Raw genomic sequence first — 17,975 nt, 5'->3', positions numbered from 1 at the left:
AAAGTCTGATTTGTTCCATCTATGTCACTAATCTTACTGTACATAAGAGTGTCAATGTGAACAGATCCTTTCATCAGCACCATTATGTAAATTAATCTGATAAGTTATGTATTAAATAATGCATATTCTGTAGTTGACTAGTTAGAAATATTCACTCACAATTGATTTAGATTTCAAAAGGGAAGGGATGATGGAATTGGTCCTTTTAGTCCACTACCTTGAATTTCCCTGCATCAACCACAATCAAGAACATCGAGAACCAGAATATGAGTCGAAAATCTTTAGGAAAGTAGATCATTTACAATCATAAAGTTGCTTCCAGTTTTGTATAAATTCGGTATGCTTCCATTGAAGTTGTTATCATTGATCACTGCAATGTGCAACAAGAAAGCAGTAAAAATTAATTCATACTTATCAGACAAATTCTGAACTCAATCTTCAAAAACGATATGAAAAACTTACAAGTCTGTCAAAATTTTCAGCTCAGCAAATTCCGTCGGTAAATTTCAGTCAATCTATGGAGGAAAGTCCTGCAGCCAAAATTTAATTGATAACTTCAATAAAAATGTTGATCATGAGAAAAAAAAAACAACAAAATATAAGAACCACGAATGACTTACAAAATTCCCAAATTAACAAGCTTCCCTAGCTGGGGGCACTGTTCTGAGAATTGGTTTGCTTCAATGTCCCTGGTAAATAGAAAAAATAAGAAGCCAATAGAATATATTGTCTAACTCCAACAGAATAATGTGGACTATAACCATTAGATTATTGCTAGAATCATTTGTGAATTGTATAGAGTTCAAACTTCAAACTTACAAGTAAGTGAGACTGATGATGTTGCCCAATGGCTCGGAATATTGCCTGATAATCGGTTCCCAAAGAGAGAGCTGCATTTAATTGCCAATGTGATGAATTCACATATTCAACTATTGGTTAGCGAAAATGCTATCCTTACAAAGAAATAAAAGAGGACTACAAAGTGATGTCAACAAGAAAAAAAAAACAAAGAAGAACGAAAAGAGAGAAAGAGAAATCATAAAGATCAAGGATAAAATTGTCTTGTATGCTCTTTTGTATTTACTTTATAAGACTGCATTGCTCTTTGGTTAGTTAAGATATAACAGATATAATGCAGCTTACATAAAGTCAATGCATCGAAGCCCTTCGATGGTATCGAACATATCAAGTAGTTGTAGGAAAAATCACTACAAAACAAACAAGAACATTGACATAATTTAGTGTGTTTCACCTTACCTATTTAGAGATGTCATTAAAGACAAAACAGACGCCATGAAAATGAAGAATTGAAGTCCCGCATTGGATCCTAAATTTCCTTCTGTTCATGCTTCTTCCTTCCTAATTACAAGGAAAAAAATGTGTATATTTTTAAAAATACATATTCAGATTTGTTTAGGTCACACTTTAGAGATATGGGAAGCTGGTTCAGTTCTGGTGGAAGAACTCCAGAAAGGCTGTAACGTTTGAATTCTCTGAAGATTGAAAACAAAACTATCCAGATCAGTTAGTCACACCCTAAAAATCCAAAATCAGGTAAAATCAAACAATTAAAATGATAATTCTGTAGTTTAGAAGATGGTAAATATTCTACTATTTTGTCAAAACAACAATGAAATTAAATAATAGAAAAATTGACAGATGAATTTATAATCTATAAGTGACTTGCCCTTTAAATCTGAATTAATTATGTGTGTATTGAAACTTTCAGCGGTACCACATTACACAAATGGTTGTTCTACTTCAATGAGCATAAAATCAAAGCAAATTCACATCTTTATAGGATATTACTACAACTTTGTAATATTTCCTACAGGATTTTTTCCAGAAGGCATTTGCCGATTTCCAAGAACATTCCTAGGAAATGGACTTACTGAAGTGTATACAACAAAAGAGATGGGCAAATACATACAGAGAATAAGAAAACAACATTACTGAAAGTGGTGTGTACTATTTCGGGTCCAAGGATGCAAGAAATGTTCTGGTTAATTCTGTCACAGCCGATTCTCATGGATTCACAAGCAGTTCGCATCAAAATCCAGTAGTAGCTCCCATTGTTTTGACGATTTGATTCAGAACATCAACTACAGCACATCACAGACAAACACAGCAACAGATAAGCAAATCAAATTAATTCAAATAGAGGTGTAAATTGAAACAGACTGACTAATGGCGCCAAGCCTAGAGAAGATAATATTATATGATCAACGTTATAAAATAAAACAGCAAAAATAAGAGAATCTGAAGACTGATCAAAAGAAGTACAGGATTTTACAGAGAACATAATAATGACAGTACTACACTTATTTATATCTCTCTTTTCCTGAAAGTTCTTATATGTGTTTATTGAAAACTCAGTCAATATGCTTGTACAAAACTATAAAGTTAACCATGAACAAGGTGAAATTCAAGCGAAACGAAATTGGGAAGAAGAATTTGTCTTACCTCGGCTTGAGGCAGCTTAGCAGCTACAAATAGTGTGTTCACTACACAACTTAAAGTTAGAATCGATACCAGTAAATTCTTGAAGAACTCATTGAAATTGAAAAACTCAAGAAGATGCCTGAACTCTCAAGCTCTTGAAAGTTGAACTCCCGTTCCCTGTCTTTCTTAGCTAAACATGAAACTATTTCGTTTTGATCTTTCTTATATTTTTGGTTAAGTAAGAAGTTATGAATGAGAAAAATCAAGTATATTAATGACAAGACAATGAAACTTAACCTAACGAGTTAGATGTTTAACTAATTAATTTTGGATCGTTTTCTATGCATTAAAAAATGAAACCGCGTACGAACATAGCATAGTGACACAAGATCTTAACAACGATAAGATTTTCAATAGCAGACATGACAAAATGCAAAGCCGGGATTGGACGTATGTTGTTGGTTTCAATTACTAGTTGCAGTATTGAATATTCATTAGTTTTGGTAACACGAGTATGGTTAGTTGCTTTGGAAAAACTTTGACGATTAATAGAAATTCGTTGACGATTCTACCTCCATGCCCGGTGGCCGTGGGTGAGGTGCTATGATTTAAATGTAACAGTGCAAGTCCTAGGAAAAATCCTCCATGCTAATCCCACACCCACATCGTGAATTGAGAGCTATGATTAAGTTACTGGGGCTGCAGAGAGTCAACTATGGAGGCTGGCTTGCGGATTCTGTCACTCAGGCTCACATACCAAAAAAAACCCCACTGGAAGAATATTTATTAGAAAAAATGGTCCAAAATTGTGGTAAATGAGACCTGTTAGGGGTTCTTGAAGAAGATTCACTATTGTTTATCAGTATTTCAACTCAATTAGACCTCATGCGCTGTGACTAGATTTGAATCCAAAGATTAAGAGGAAAAAATGCATATCCAATAACGCTAATGAAAACAACTGTTAGATTAATTTGTCATACTTTTTTTTTTAGATTATTATGTCTATACTTTTTTTTTTTAATGATCAGGAGTGTGAGCTAGTTACGTACACCTCAATCAATTCCTGAAAAACCGAAAACTATCGGTGGATAAGAATTCAATGGTTACCTATTAACAAGAAGGAGGAACTCAAACTTAGGAATAATAAACCCAAAAATAATTATGCAACCACTTGGTCACCCAGCCACCGAGGGGTTGGTTAATTTATGTGTATACTTGATTGTGGCAATCAAGATTTCTTCTCAAAACATCGTAAACAGCATTGAAAACATGAATAACCTATATTGATACAACATTCGACAAGCTACAGTTTGAATATTCTTTTTACGACAAATCGAAACACGTAAACATGCAATTTTAGTCAATACATTTAGATTATTAAGTGAATTTACCCAGATTATTAATACAAGTTATTGATCCTTACAGTTGGCTTACGTTTCTCAATGTAAACACGTAACTTTCAGTATTAAACGGACGTTTTGAACTGTATAAGATCGTGTCTAAGATTGACTTTTTAACGTATGGATATTTTCAAGGGGCATGTAGCTCATGATGAGATTTTGTTATAATTTTAGGGTTTGTTGGAGTTTTTTATTCCACTTATTTGAGGAGTTTTAATTAGACGATTTGAGATGTTTTAAAAATTATTGCTAATTTTTTATGCACTGGTTTAACTGGCTCAAAAAAACCCCAGAACAAGTAGTGTATTTTTAAGTTTATAAAACGCCCCAAATCAGGATGTTTTGGTTAGTTTTAAAATTTTATCTACAAATACTTATCCATAAAAACTATCTCAATTATATCCAAACAAAAAATTAACCATATTATGCGCATCTCCAACCATATAAATAAAATAATTTAAGTAATCATAAAAAAAAAAAAAATTATTGAAATTCATTTTCTAATGTTTTCTTGGAGAAGTGAGCTAAAATTTTTCAATCACTCCAGATACTGCAAAGATGGAAAGAAGGATAAGAGATTTTATCATATTGAAATTATAAAATACTAATAAGTAGAAAACAAATAAAAAAAAAAACCCTTACTGTAATAGAAAAAACAAAACTCCCAAGTACTGGTTGAAGTTGGAGTATTTTTATGACCATATATGTAAATTTATCATTTTAAAATACGGTCAGAACCGTTGAAAATAAACTCTCAAACACAATTGGATGTTTTAAAACCCCTATAAAAACCATTCAAAATGTTAAGTGGTTTAGCCTCTAACCGCTACCATGAAAATCAAACAACCTAAGGGTGAATTGTAAGTTCAAGTACGGGTGGAATCAATTTTGTTCAACATCAACATGAAAGGACCCAAGCAAGAGTCGCAAACTCAAAATGCACAAAGTTAAAAAAAAAAAAAAAAAAAAAAAAAAAAAAAAAAAGCACCTGATCAGAGAGAGCATTCGTCTTGCTTGTGAAGAATGCAACTCATAATAATATGTGTGAATTTCGTGGCAATCAGATGTGTGCAGGCGTCTTGAAGGTGGTTCGAAGGAGTAATGGCCTGAATCCTTGGTGTCGTTCGTCAGCGTTGTCTTCCTCACCAAATGATTACTGTTAAAAGCATGAGTTAAGCTACCCTTAGCATGGCCCGGCTTGTACAAGCATGGAGATTATTGACTTAGATCCTAAAGGGGGTTATGCAGAAGCAACCGCGTAACCACCACTCTCAAACACGTCAGATAAGTCAAGTATAAAAGGAGTCCGTCCTCCGTTCTAGGGGATTATAGTATTAGTAAAGTCCAAGAGAAAAAAATACTATGACCTATTTAGAGAGTGTTTAGAGAGAATAAGTCGCGAAGCCAAAGTCCTTCATTTATCTCGCGAACTTCCCTTGTAACCTCATTTGATCCTGTAACCACTTCAATAATAGCACAATAGCAAATATGGTTTGGTTTCTATACACGAACCACTATAAAAAAAAATTTGGTCTTTATTTATCGTTTTTTAGGGACCTTGCTGGTTACCAGAACCACATATAAATCTTCAGGTCCCTTCCAAGGCCGACTGGATTCTATAATTGGTATATTATCCATCAACAAATTGCAATTGTTTGCTGATTCAATGACGTTCATTGACTTCTATTGACTAATTAATATGAAGAGAAAACCTTTTTTTCTAGAAATGGAGATACCCTGCACACATGAGGAATGAGAAAGCGAGGATGAAGCAACCCCAACACTTCAACAAATTCTCTCATATACCAACCCAAAGATTGTTCACGTTGTTGACTGACAACTAAATAATCAAATATACAAAAAATCATTTACTCCTTTTCTCTTTAACTCCAATGTCACATAGGGGTGGTAAACATTCGAGCGCTCGGTGAGACGCTCGACTTGACTCAGTCAAGCTCGTCCAAGCTTGACTCGGTGTAATCGAGTTAGCTCAGCTCAATTCGTGAATATTTTTGAGCCGAGTTCAACAATGCTCTACCGGCTCGGCGAACGGCTCGCGAGCCGAATCTGGCTCGAAAAGAAAGGGTTGATATAGAGGGTTTTTTTAAACTATGGGCTTTAAATTGTAATTTGCATTACTTAATATTTGAAAAATTAACAAATCCCCCCTATAACATTTGTAGAAAACAGATCTCTCCCCCATTTATGAAAATCCCTAAAGTGAAAAAAAAAAAAAAAATCCCAATCCACACCACGCTGTCGTCATCGCCATTTATTGTTGTCGTGCTCATGTTGCCATGTTTGTGGCCGTTTTGGGAGGTGATTAAGATTGGGTAATGGACCAACCTTGGAGGGTGACTGCCTCAACCTGGTCATCTCTTTTATGGAATTCATATGACCACAAGACTTGAGTAGATCTAAATTGTTTGCAGAGAAGCTACATTATTGACGAAATCAGAGAAATTGGGGAAGAAGTAATGTTGTTTATTATACTTTGAGAACTTACAACACTTATATGGTATTGTTACTAACAATTAATTGCAGTAAAAAATTAACTAAACAAACTCTAGTCAACTAGCTATAACACTTTAAACTCAACTAACTAACTATTACAACACGGTAAAGTACTTGTATTATTTTGGATAGGATTTATAGGATAGTCTCCTACATGAAATTTATTCATCCAATGAATAGTCTATCACGCTTAGAACTAAATATAAAAGAAAGCATGTAGATGATTACAAAGTTTCCAAGTTAACTAACTTCCCAAGCACTGCAGGGACCCGGAGAATTGGTTTGCTTCAAGGTCCTGTTAAATTAGATCCATGAGATTCTTAATAGACAATGTGATCTAGAAACTCTAACAGGCATCATCTAGACATGAACAGTACAAACATATACACGCACAAGAAGTATTCTAAGAGAAATATAGCATGGCTCTGCAGTGTGTGAATTTAATGGACAATAAGTCAATGCTTTTGAGTCTGCTGTCCGTTGGATACAGGAAGCAGGAAGGGAAGGAAACAGATAAAATATACTAGGATGAACCCATCTCCTTAAATAACAAAAAGATATTTTTGTTCTTTCTATTTGTCAAAAAGAAATGGGCGTTGCAAGTTCACAAATTTTAGAAAAGAATGGAAAAAAATATAATCAGCAGCAACTAAAATTTATGGACTCAAATCAGTGCACCAAATAAATTTACAAAATGAAGGTCAAACTTACAGTATGTGAGACTAGTAATATTCCCTAATGATCGGATATTGCCTGACAATCGGTTTCCAAAAATGGAGCTGCAATAACAATTAAGGATGTTTCATTAATCAATGAGACAAATACAATTCTATGTTTTAACAGATCAGAAAGGTGCAGATTAGCTTACATATATTTAATGCATTGAGCGCCATTCGTGTGGTATTGTACCATTTAAATAGTTATAAGCAAAATCACTGCAATTCAGAATTAAATTTAGAATGTTTCGCCTTTTCTTACTTCCCAAATGCCAGAAACTTCGAAAAATAACTGAATAAGTAAACGAGAAATATAAATATACATATGTGAAGACTTTATCTATTCTCACATTTCTTGGAGGTATGGAAGCTGAACAAGTGGGGGGGAAGTGTTCCTGGAAGGCTGTTAAGCATGAATTTCTGAAATGAAAATAAAACCCAGAATTAGTTCTATGGAAATACAATATCAAGTAGTCCTTGTAAGAAAGTATACAAGTTTTGATTTTTAACTTGGGGCCAAAATATAGAAATCTGATTATCTCGTAATGCAATTTATATTGAATCTCTCATTAATGTATAACTAAGATGAAAAATTGCTGATAAACCACTATCCCAATCGATATATAAGTTGAGCAAATTATGGGCGGCTAAACAGCAGTTCAAAGAAACACTACATTGATACAATGTGGCAGGTGTGTGAACAAAACCATTTAAATGGGATATGACCCAAAACAGCATGCATGACTAAGAACAATACTAAAGTGTTGATTATAATTATTTCAAATCAGGATAAAGTTAAAAAGATTCGTTAAGGACTCTGTTTAAGGCATTGAAGACATGAACAGCTACCTAAACAATTTGTTAGCGGACTTGTATTTGACCACGCAATCATGCATTTATTGAACCCTTTTACTTGAGAATCATTGTCACTCTCACTAGAAAGTTCTACCAACTTCTATTTTCACGGCGAACAGAGAAAAACAGATTTCACAGCCAACAATCGGCGAGACTTCAATGGGTCTGACGGCGATAGCTCTACAACGCAAATCCGATGAAGAACACGTTGTTATCAACAATACTATGAATTCTAAAGGGTCGGACGGACCAGTATGATTGGGCTCATGGATGGGTGGGTCAAAGAATTGATGGCCCCTTGCATGCAGCTTCTACTTTCTTGTCATATTCCTTGATTTAGTGTAAAGTAACTTTTTTTTTTAAAAAAATTCTTTTATTGAATTGAACATAGGAAGTTATAACACATAGCTGCAAGAGACAATCAAACTATGTGGGCTGTGGCTGGTGAGAGAAGCTTGTTTCTTAATTTCATATTAAATTACAATTACATGACATATACCTAATTACAATTGAAGCTCCTTTTCTTTTTTTCATGATCGGAGGTATCCGAACTAGCTTACGTATACCTCAACTAATCCTCTGAAACTCTAAAACTATCGTTCAAATAAGAGCACCAATGAATACCCTATTAGTATCCTAGTTTTTTCTTCCGTTAGATATAATCATTGTCAAAGAAAAATGAACCTCATGCATATCTATTAAAAATAAAATGAAGATTCAAGCTGTAGACAAACTTGTTAATATTAGCTTGCTGTAGGCTCAATTTCAATGGTGGTCCTCGCCTCTTGACACATTTATTAGGATTTACTATAATTTGAGCCTATTACAACCTTTATGTAACTTGAAACAAATTTTCATTAACCTTGTCTCATTATCTTATGTGAACCCCAAACAATGACACAAATATTAGCCATTCATGCATTGATTGCACTCAGTTACAATCTTGTTGAGACCACATACAGCCAAAAGAAAAAGAGAGAGAAAAAGTATCAGTATGGTCCAATGAAACAACAAATATACGTATGTTTATACTATACTAGGAATTGGTATTGGTGTTACTATGATCATGGGCCGAGGTTGAAGAAGTGCTTGTCCATGAAGGCATAGATGTTGAAAGTTGAACATCTGAACCACTGGTTTCAATCATTTTATATCCATCTTTAACGACGTTGTACCTCAAATATGACTCATCATCAATTGTATAGAAGTCCTCGGCTGATGTCGAATGCTGAGTTTGACTGCGGTTCAGTCCACGGAAGTCTCTTATGGCTTTGAACCTCAAATCTTGACTGTAACTACTTGTTTCAGGTATTGAATCTGGGATGGCAGTTTTTCCTTCCAGCATGCTTACAGCTTCGGACATGGTTGGCCTTAGTGATGGTGAAGCATTGGTGCACAAGAGAGATATTCTTATCATCCTCTCCGCTTCCTCTTTGTTGTATTCTGATCCCAGCTTTGGATCCACTAGCTCCATTATCTTCTCCTTTTGCTGTAACTGACAAGCCTGCAACAAAAAACACACCATTAATAATAATTATACAGCCCTGCAGAATAGTTGGAGGAATAATGTGATGTATAGAAAGTTTCTTACCCAATCTAGAAGACAAGTGCAATCCTCGGCTGGACCATAACTCTTGTTGTTTCTCCCGCTAACGATTTCTAATGCTAAAATTCCAAAGCTGTAAACATCTGCTTTGTGGGTCAGGTAACCCCAAAGTGCATATTCTGGTGCCATGTATCCTCTGCATATATGTTAAAACAATCTTAAGTGTTTTATGCTGAAACAATAACAAATTAACTTTCAATTTCTTAAGAGAAACATATGGGTGGCCTACATTGTTCCTGCAATTCGAGTACTGATATGGGTTTTCTCCTCCTCATCTAGCTTAGCCAATCCAAAGTCAGATATTTTGGGGTTTATATCCTTATCAAGCAAAACATTGGTAGCTTTAATGTCTCTGTGAACAATTTTGAACCTTGATTCTTCATGAAGAAAAGCTAAACCTTTAGCTATCCCAAGACAGATCTTCTGTCTAGTTGGCCAGTCCAGTTTCAGTTGACAATTTTCACGACCTTAAAACAAACAATATATTTCAAGACATATTATTACTAAAGAAAGAAGGAAGCATGACATATCTGTACTAGTTTTCAACTTTGTGTTTAATCTTTCTATTCTGCTGTCATCAATAAGTAATTTGCAGTAAATTAAACTTACCAAACAAAGCACTGGCAAGGCTGTTATTTTCCATGTATTCATAAACTAGCAATAGTTGATTCCCTTCAATACAACATCCATGAAGCTTCACAAGATTCGGGTGTTGCAGACACGAAATCATGCCTATCTCGTTCAAGAATTCTCAGTTTCCCTGCTTTGAATTTGAAGAGAGCTGCTTCACAGCAATTATAGTACCATCAGGTAACTGACCCTGCACAGGAAAAAGAAAATGTAAATATTCTTAGCAGATCATTGGAGAAAGTCATTTATTAAGAATGATATATCATTGTGGCATTAAAGATCAGATTGTATACCTTGTAAACAGGTCCAAAACCACCTTCCCCGACCTTGTTCGCAGGATCAAAATTGTTAGTGGCAGCCTTAATTTGCTTCAAGGTAAAAGAAATTGTTTGTAGATCTGATCCTTTTAAAACATCTGTCGAAAGGTAGAAAGATGAGTTAAAAACTTTCTTCGAACACATGATTGCAACAAATATCCTACAAGATTAAAGAAGACAAAACCATTTTCTTTACGCCTCTTGACTCTGGAATAGTATCTCCAACCAATGATACCCAATGCCAAGATTATGAGACATGATCCGACACCTGCAATGATTTCTACAATCTTCTTCTTCTTTGCAGGTTTGTAGTCTGCCCAAGAAAACCCACCAAGAAATTATTATAATCAGAAACATACATAAGGATTTAGGCATGAAACTGAACTTTATAAATAGATCACTTAAGAATACCATTCTCTTGTAATTAAAATTGGATGAAACAGGGGAAATGTGAACTCTTTGATTCCGGTGCACGTGTATTTGAGTTTAAATTAAGACAAAATTTATAATTTCAGCAATATATGCTCTAAGTTGCATATTCTCACATCTGTTATATGTATTTCTAATGCAAAACTGAAGGTAGATTACATTATATTGTCTTCTTCTTACAACAATAGCATTTATATGACATTGTTTGAACAAGATTGTATTATGTGAAATTAGAAGAGGAGAAATCACTCACTGGGATCCACCACAGAAATTGCTGATACGAGGGGGCCATAGACTCCCCTTTGAGGAAGAGCCGTAGTCCCTTTGCCAGCCCAATTAAAACGGATCTGTAAAATGTTATCTGTGACAGTAGCATTATATTTTCTTGTAACTGGCTTCAGAACCCCTGAAGCTTTAGCTTCTATGTCGAAATCCCTCTCGACTAGTTTGTCCTGCAAAATAAGAATCCGGTGAAACCTTTTCAGTATGTCATTTCCTGTAAGGAACTAACTCCAGCTGAACCTATGACCCAAAACTGTTGGCTCCAAGAACATAGCAGCTTGAAACTTAGCCCATGCTTAGAATCATGTGTAGCAAGATATATTGGAAATGGATACGATTGATACCTGAATATAAATATCAAACATGCGCCTTCCAAGGCTGCCATATGTGTTGTCATTTTTGAACTGAATCTCCGCAAAATATAGACTGACAACATAATTCCCATTTTGTAAGCAATATCCAAAATAAGTAAGTGAAAGAGGAGCAATGCGAGCATTAATGAATAATTCTGAAATGTCTGATGATTGCACAGATGATGCAACATAATATTTGTTCTGTTCATCATCATCATCTGCAAAGTCTCCAGTGCTACTAAATCCCCAATGATCATTTGAATAATATGTTGCAACACCACCATTTTTATCTCCATCTCCTTCAAATGTGCTGCCATATTCTTTTACATCATTTCCACCACAATTAATGTAGAAAGAGCGCAGAGCTGTGAAAAGAAGAAAATGTGGAAGACCACCTCAGCAAGAAGCTTGAAGTTATTGTTAGCAAATGAGTTAGAACATTTATGTATAGAACAACAGAGATTTATTTGTGATCTTGGATTTCTTAGACATACTTACGTCGATGACATTTCTGATCAGTCTTGCATGGACGAACTCCACTTCTAGTTTGAGTAAAGTAAAAAACAGTTAGCATAATAGAGACAACACTTGAGGTCAAGAGCATACTCCTTCATGAGACTATGAAAACAAATTACATTATTTGTTAATTCTAAAATATGTTTACAGAGAAGAACTGTTGCTTTCTTGACAGATTATTCACAAATCACAGTCAGCAGGGACAATCTTATACTGGCCTCTGTCTCACATGGCAAATGTGCAAAATGAGACTTTAAAGTTCAAGAATCTGTCTCCCCTAAACCTAAAAGATCTTAGAAAACAAAGAAGTGGAGATGAAGATTGGATGATGAAATGATGAACTATACAAGCAAACTTCTTGATGTATTGATTGCTAAGGCTCACTTAATCAAAAAGGCCAAAAAATGGAACTCACAAGTTGTTTGCCACCGAAGAACTTCGAAACAAGTTCAGATCGAATTCCCTAGTAACATAACAAATTATTAAGCAAATATCAGCTCTGGGATCCACCAAATCAGAATGTGACACAGAGAAGTAAACACAGTAGATTATTGGTTCACTAAAATAGAGAAATTTACTGACTGTGCGTTCCGACAAGCACGGTGTTTCAAGGGTTGCTGAGTGAAATTATTGTAGGAAAACACTGCAAGAAAGAAAAAAAAAAAAAAAACAGAATTGATATTTCATATATGTAATAAGCAATTGGAGAAAAAAACTAATCAAATTCATCTTTGGTTCTAAAACTAATATGAGTACACATAAAAGTTAATAATCTATAAATGATTTCAATTAACTGATTAGTGTATTCACTGTTGTTAACATATTCAGATGCTGTAACAAATATAAATGCTAAAGAAAACTCAAAGGATTCGAATATGATACACACACACAGTAATTCCTTTTTGTAAGATTGGCTCTGGTATATTCCCACTGAGAAGGTTGCCAGTTAAAAGCTGATGAAGACCATATCAAGCAGTTAGTGTGCTGGCTTTGTAAAACAAAAACAAAATCTGGAAAATTGGCTTTCATTAACTTACATGAATTTCAAATCCCAGGGACTGCAACATTAGGAGTTTTCCAGTTATTTTGTTAAAACTGAGATCCCTATTGAAAACACAGAATATATCATAAAAAGATACATATGGAATTTATGCATAGAACTAGAAAGCAAAAATAGTACAAATAAATACTACACAATCAATTCCTTTAACTAAATAACCATTTGAGAGTAGGCTAAGTTGTTACATTGTCATACATGCATACAGAAAGTTAAGTTTTCAGTTTTCAAGCATATAATCATTGCGAATTGATAGTTTAGTATCTAACGTACTTACAGAACTCTCGTTTATTCATTTCCCAGACGTATCCAGGTTTTTCTCCCGAAATATTGCAGTTCCTCAAAGTCCTGGAATCCAATGATAAGATGGCAATTTGATGGTGACTATTTTCTCCATCTACATGCAAGAAATAGGAATAGGCAATGAACTTACCTCCTCTGAGAGGGTACTGTTCTAAGATCAGGAAAAGTCTGATTTGTTCCATCTATGTCACTAATCTTACTGTACATAAGAGTGTCAATGTGAACAGATCCTTCATCAGCACCATTATGGTAAATTAATCTGATAAGTTAATGTATTAAATAATGCATATTCTTGTAGTTGACTAGTTAGAATATTCACTCACAATTGATTTAGATTTTCCAAAGGGAAGGATGATGGAATTGGTCCTTTAGTCCACTACCTTGAATTTCCCTGCATCAACCCAAAATCAAGAACATTCGAGAAACCGAATATGAGTCGAAAATCTTTAGGAAAGTAGATCATCTCCAATCGATAAAGTTGCTTCCAGTTTTGTATAAATTTCTGGTATCTTCCATTGAAGTTGTTTATCATTGATCCTACTGCAATGTGCAACAAGAAAGCAGTAAAACTTAATTATCACTTATCAGACAAATTCTGAACTCACTCTACAAAACGATATAAGAAAAACTTACAAGTCTCAAAATTTTCAGCTCAGCAAATTCCGTCGGTAAATTTCCAGTCAATCTATTGAGGAAGTCTCCTGCAGCCAAAATTTAATTGATAACTTCAATAAAATGTTGATCATGAGAAAAAACAACAAAATATAAGAACCACGGTAAATGACTTCAAAGTTCCCAAATTCAAGCTTCCCTAGCTGCGCGGGCACTGTTCCTGAATTGGTTTGCTTCAATGTCCCTGGTAATAGAAACTATAATAGCCAATAGAATATTTGTCTAACCTCCAACAGACTAATGGACTATACCATTAGATTATTGCTAGAATCAATTTGTGAATTGTATAGAGTTCAAACTTCAAAACTTACAAGTAAGTGAGACTGATGATGTTGCCCAATTGGCTCGGAATATTGCCTGATAATCGTTCCAAAGAGAGAGCTGCATTGATAATTGCCAATAGTTGATGAATTCACATATTCAACTATTGGGTTAGCGAAAAATGCTATCCTTACAAGAAAATACAAAAGGGACTACAAAGTGATGTCAACAGAAAAAAAAAAAAAAGAAAGAACGGAAAAAAGAAGAAAGGAAATCTAAAGATCAAGGTAACAATTGTCTTGTATGCCTCTTTTGTATTTATCTTTATAAGACTGGCATTGCTCTTTGTAGTATAATATAAGTCAGATATAAATGCAGCTTACAAATGTCAACTGCATCGAAGCCCATTCGACTGGTATCGAACATTCAGTAGTTGTAGGAAAAATCACTGACAAACAAACAAGAACATTGACTAATTTAGTGTGTTTCACCTTACCTATTTAGAGATTCAATTAAGACAAAACAGACGCCATGAAAATGAAAGAATTGAAGTCCGCCATTGGATCCTAAATTTCCTTTCTGTTCATGCTTCTTCCTTCCTAATTACAAGGAAAAAAAAATGTGTATATTTTTAAAAATACATATTCAGATTTGTTTAGCTCACACTTTAGAGATATTGGGAAGCTGGTTCAGTTCTGGTGGAAGAACTCCAGAAAGGCTGTAACGTTTGAATTCTCTGAAGATTGAAACAAAACTATCCAGAATCAGTTAGTCACACCCTAAAAATCCAAAATCAGGTACAAATCACAATTAAATGATATTCTGTAGTTTAGAAGATGGTAAATATTCTACTATTTGTCAAAACAACAATGAAATTAAATAGAAAATATTGACAGATTGAATTTATAATCTATAAAGTGCTTGCCCTTTAAAATCTGTAATTTAATATTGTTGTTTGAAACTTTTCAGCGGTACCACATTACACAAATGGTTGTTCTACTTCAATGAGCATAAAATCAAGCAATTCCATTCTTAATGGATATACTACAACTTTGTATATTTCCTCAGGATTTTTTCCAGAAGGCATTTGCCGATTTCCAAGAACAATTTACCCTAGGAAATGGACTTTACTGAAGTGTATACACACAAAGAGATGGGCAAATACATACAGAGAATAAAAATAACATTACTGAAATGTGGTGTGTACATTATCGGGTCCAAGGATGCAAGAAATTTCCTGTTAATTCTGTCACAGCCGATTTCTCATGGAATTCACAAGCAGTATCGGCATCAAATTCCAGTTAGTAGCTCCCATGTTTTGACGATTTGATTCAGAACATCAACTACAGCACATCACAGACAAACACAGCAACAGTAAGCAAATCAAATTTAATTCAAATGAGGGTGTAAATTGAAACAGACTAACTAATGGCGCCCAAGCCTAGAGAAGATAAATTATTATATGATCAACGTTATATAAAATAAAACACAATAAATTAGAAGAATCTGAAGACTTGATCAAATGAAGTACAGGATTTTACAGAGAACATAATCTGACAGTACTACACACTATTTAATATCTCTCTTTTCCTGAAAGTTCTTATATGTTTTTTTATTGAAAACTCAGTCAATATGCTTGTACAAAACTATAAAGTTAACCATGAACAAGTGAAATTCAAGCGAAACAGAAATTGGGGAAGAGAATTTGTCTTACCCTCGGCTTGAGGCAGCTTAGCAGCTACAAATAGTTGTTTTCACTACACAACTTAAAGTTAGAATCGATACGAGTAAATTCTTGAAGAACATCATTGAAATTGAAAAACTCAGAAGATGCCTTGAACTCTCAAGCTTCTGAAGTTAAACTCCCCGTTTCCTGTCTTTTCTTAGCTAAACATGAATCTATTTCGTTTTGATCTTCTTTATATTTTATGTAAAAGTAGAATGTTATGAATGAGAAAATTCTAAGTATAATTATGCAAGACAATGAAACTAACCATCGAGTAAGATGTTTAACTAATTAATATTTGGATGTCGTTTTCTATGCATTAAAAATGAAACCGCGTACGAACATAGCATAGCTGACACAAGATACTTAAACGTAATATTTCAATAGCAGACTGACTAAATATGCAAAGCCGGATTGGACGGTATGTTGTCTGGTTTCAATTAACGAGTTTGCAGTATTTGAATATTCTTAGTTTTGGTAAACAACGGTTGGTTAGTTGCTTTGGAAAATCTTTGACGATTAATAAAATCGTATGACGATCCTACCTCCATGCCGGTGGCCGGTTGGTGAGGTGCTATGATTTAATTTAACAGTGCAAGTCCTAGGAAAACTCCTCCATGCTAACTCCCACACCAACATCTTGAATTGAGAGCTATATATTCAAGTTACTGGCTGCAGAGATTCAACTATGGAGTCCTTGGCTTGCGGATTCTGTCACTCAGTCACGCTTAGCCAAAAACACCCCACTGGAAGAATATTTATTATGAAAATATGGTCAAAATTGGTGTTAAATGAGACCTGTTGGGGTTCTTGAAGAAGATTCACTATTGTTTTGATCAGTATTTAGCAACTCATTAACCTCATGGCTTGGGACTAGATTTAATCCAAAAGATTAAGAGGAAAAAATTGCATATCCAATAACGCTAATGAAACAACTGTTAGATTAATTTATGTCTATACTTTTTTTTTTTTTATTATTTGTCTATACTTTTTTTTTTTAATGATCAGGAGTGTCCGAGCTAGCTTACGTACACTCAATCATTCCTTGAAAACCGAAAACTATCGGTCGGATAAGAATTCAAATGGTTACCCTATTAACATTGAAGAGGAACTCAAACTTAGAATAATACACCCAAAAATACTTATGCAACCACTTGGTCACCCACCACCGAGGGTTGGTTAATTATGTGTAACTTGATTGTGGAAATCAGATTTCTTCCTCAAACATCGTAAACAGCATTGAAAACATGAATAAACTATATGATTCCTAACATTCGACAAGTCTAACCATTTGAATATTCTTTTTACTGCACAAATCGAACACGTAAACATGCAATTTTAGTCAATACATTCAGATATATTAAGTGAATATTACCCAGATTTCATTTTTAATACAAGTTATTGATCCTTGACCAGTTGGCTTACGTTTCTCAATGTAAACCCGTAACTTTCATTATTAACGGACGTTTTTGAACTGTATAATCGTGTCTAAGCATTGACTTTTTAACTGTATGGATATTTTTCAAAGGGTGCATGTAGCTCATGATGAATTTTGTTCATTAATTTTAGGGTTTGCTTGGGAGTTTTATTTCCACTTATTTTGAGGAGTTTTTATTAGACTGATTTGAGATGTTTTAAAACTATTATTTTCTAATTTTTTTATGCACTGGTTTTAACTGGCTCAAAAAAACCCAGAACCAAGTAGTGTATTTTTAAAGTTTATAAAACGCCCCAATCAGGATGTTTTGGTTAGTTTTAAATTTTATTCTACAAATATCTTATCCGCTATAAACCTATCTCAATATATCCAAACAAAAATTTAACCATTTATGCGCATCTCCACCATATTAAATATAAATAATTTTTAAGTAATCATAAAAAAAAAAAAAAATTATT

The 17,975-nt window shown here is 34.1% G+C and overlaps 1 protein-coding gene and 1 long non-coding RNA gene across 2 annotated transcripts; both read right to left on the bottom strand.

Annotated features, from left to right (window-relative positions):
* Window positions 1-8,822: 8,822 nt before the first annotated feature.
* LOC116122731 (probable LRR receptor-like serine/threonine-protein kinase RFK1) lies at window positions 8,823-14,479 on the bottom strand. Its single transcript, XM_031408545.1, is given in 17 exon segments — window positions 8,823-9,431; window positions 9,519-9,669; window positions 9,763-10,000; window positions 10,143-10,353; window positions 10,457-10,578; window positions 10,665-10,793; window positions 11,163-11,361; window positions 11,536-11,909; window positions 12,043-12,086; window positions 12,476-12,523; window positions 12,643-12,703; window positions 13,395-13,465; window positions 13,551-13,679; window positions 13,801-13,811; window positions 14,054-14,121; window positions 14,193-14,276; window positions 14,404-14,479. Coding segments are annotated over 17 exon segments (2,484 nt in total). The 3' UTR covers window positions 8,823-8,963.
* A 304-nt stretch (window positions 14,480-14,783) lies between these two features.
* LOC116122757 lies at window positions 14,784-15,560 on the bottom strand. The gene is made up of 3 exons (XR_004126955.1): window positions 15,539-15,560; window positions 15,018-15,089; window positions 14,784-14,801 (listed from the first exon to the last, which is right to left on the bottom strand). It is a non-coding gene; the product is annotated as an uncharacterized LOC116122757 (long non-coding RNA).
* Between the last annotated feature and the right edge of the window lie 2,415 nt (window positions 15,561-17,975).

This window comes from Pistacia vera, unplaced genomic scaffold (genome assembly GCF_008641045.1).
Source record: "Pistacia vera cultivar Batoury unplaced genomic scaffold, PisVer_v2 Contig137, whole genome shotgun sequence".
NCBI classification, from domain to species: domain Eukaryota; kingdom Viridiplantae; phylum Streptophyta; class Magnoliopsida; order Sapindales; family Anacardiaceae; genus Pistacia; species Pistacia vera.
The sequence above is the reverse complement of the archived record's forward strand: the minus strand, read 5'-3'. Positions and strand labels throughout refer to the sequence as shown.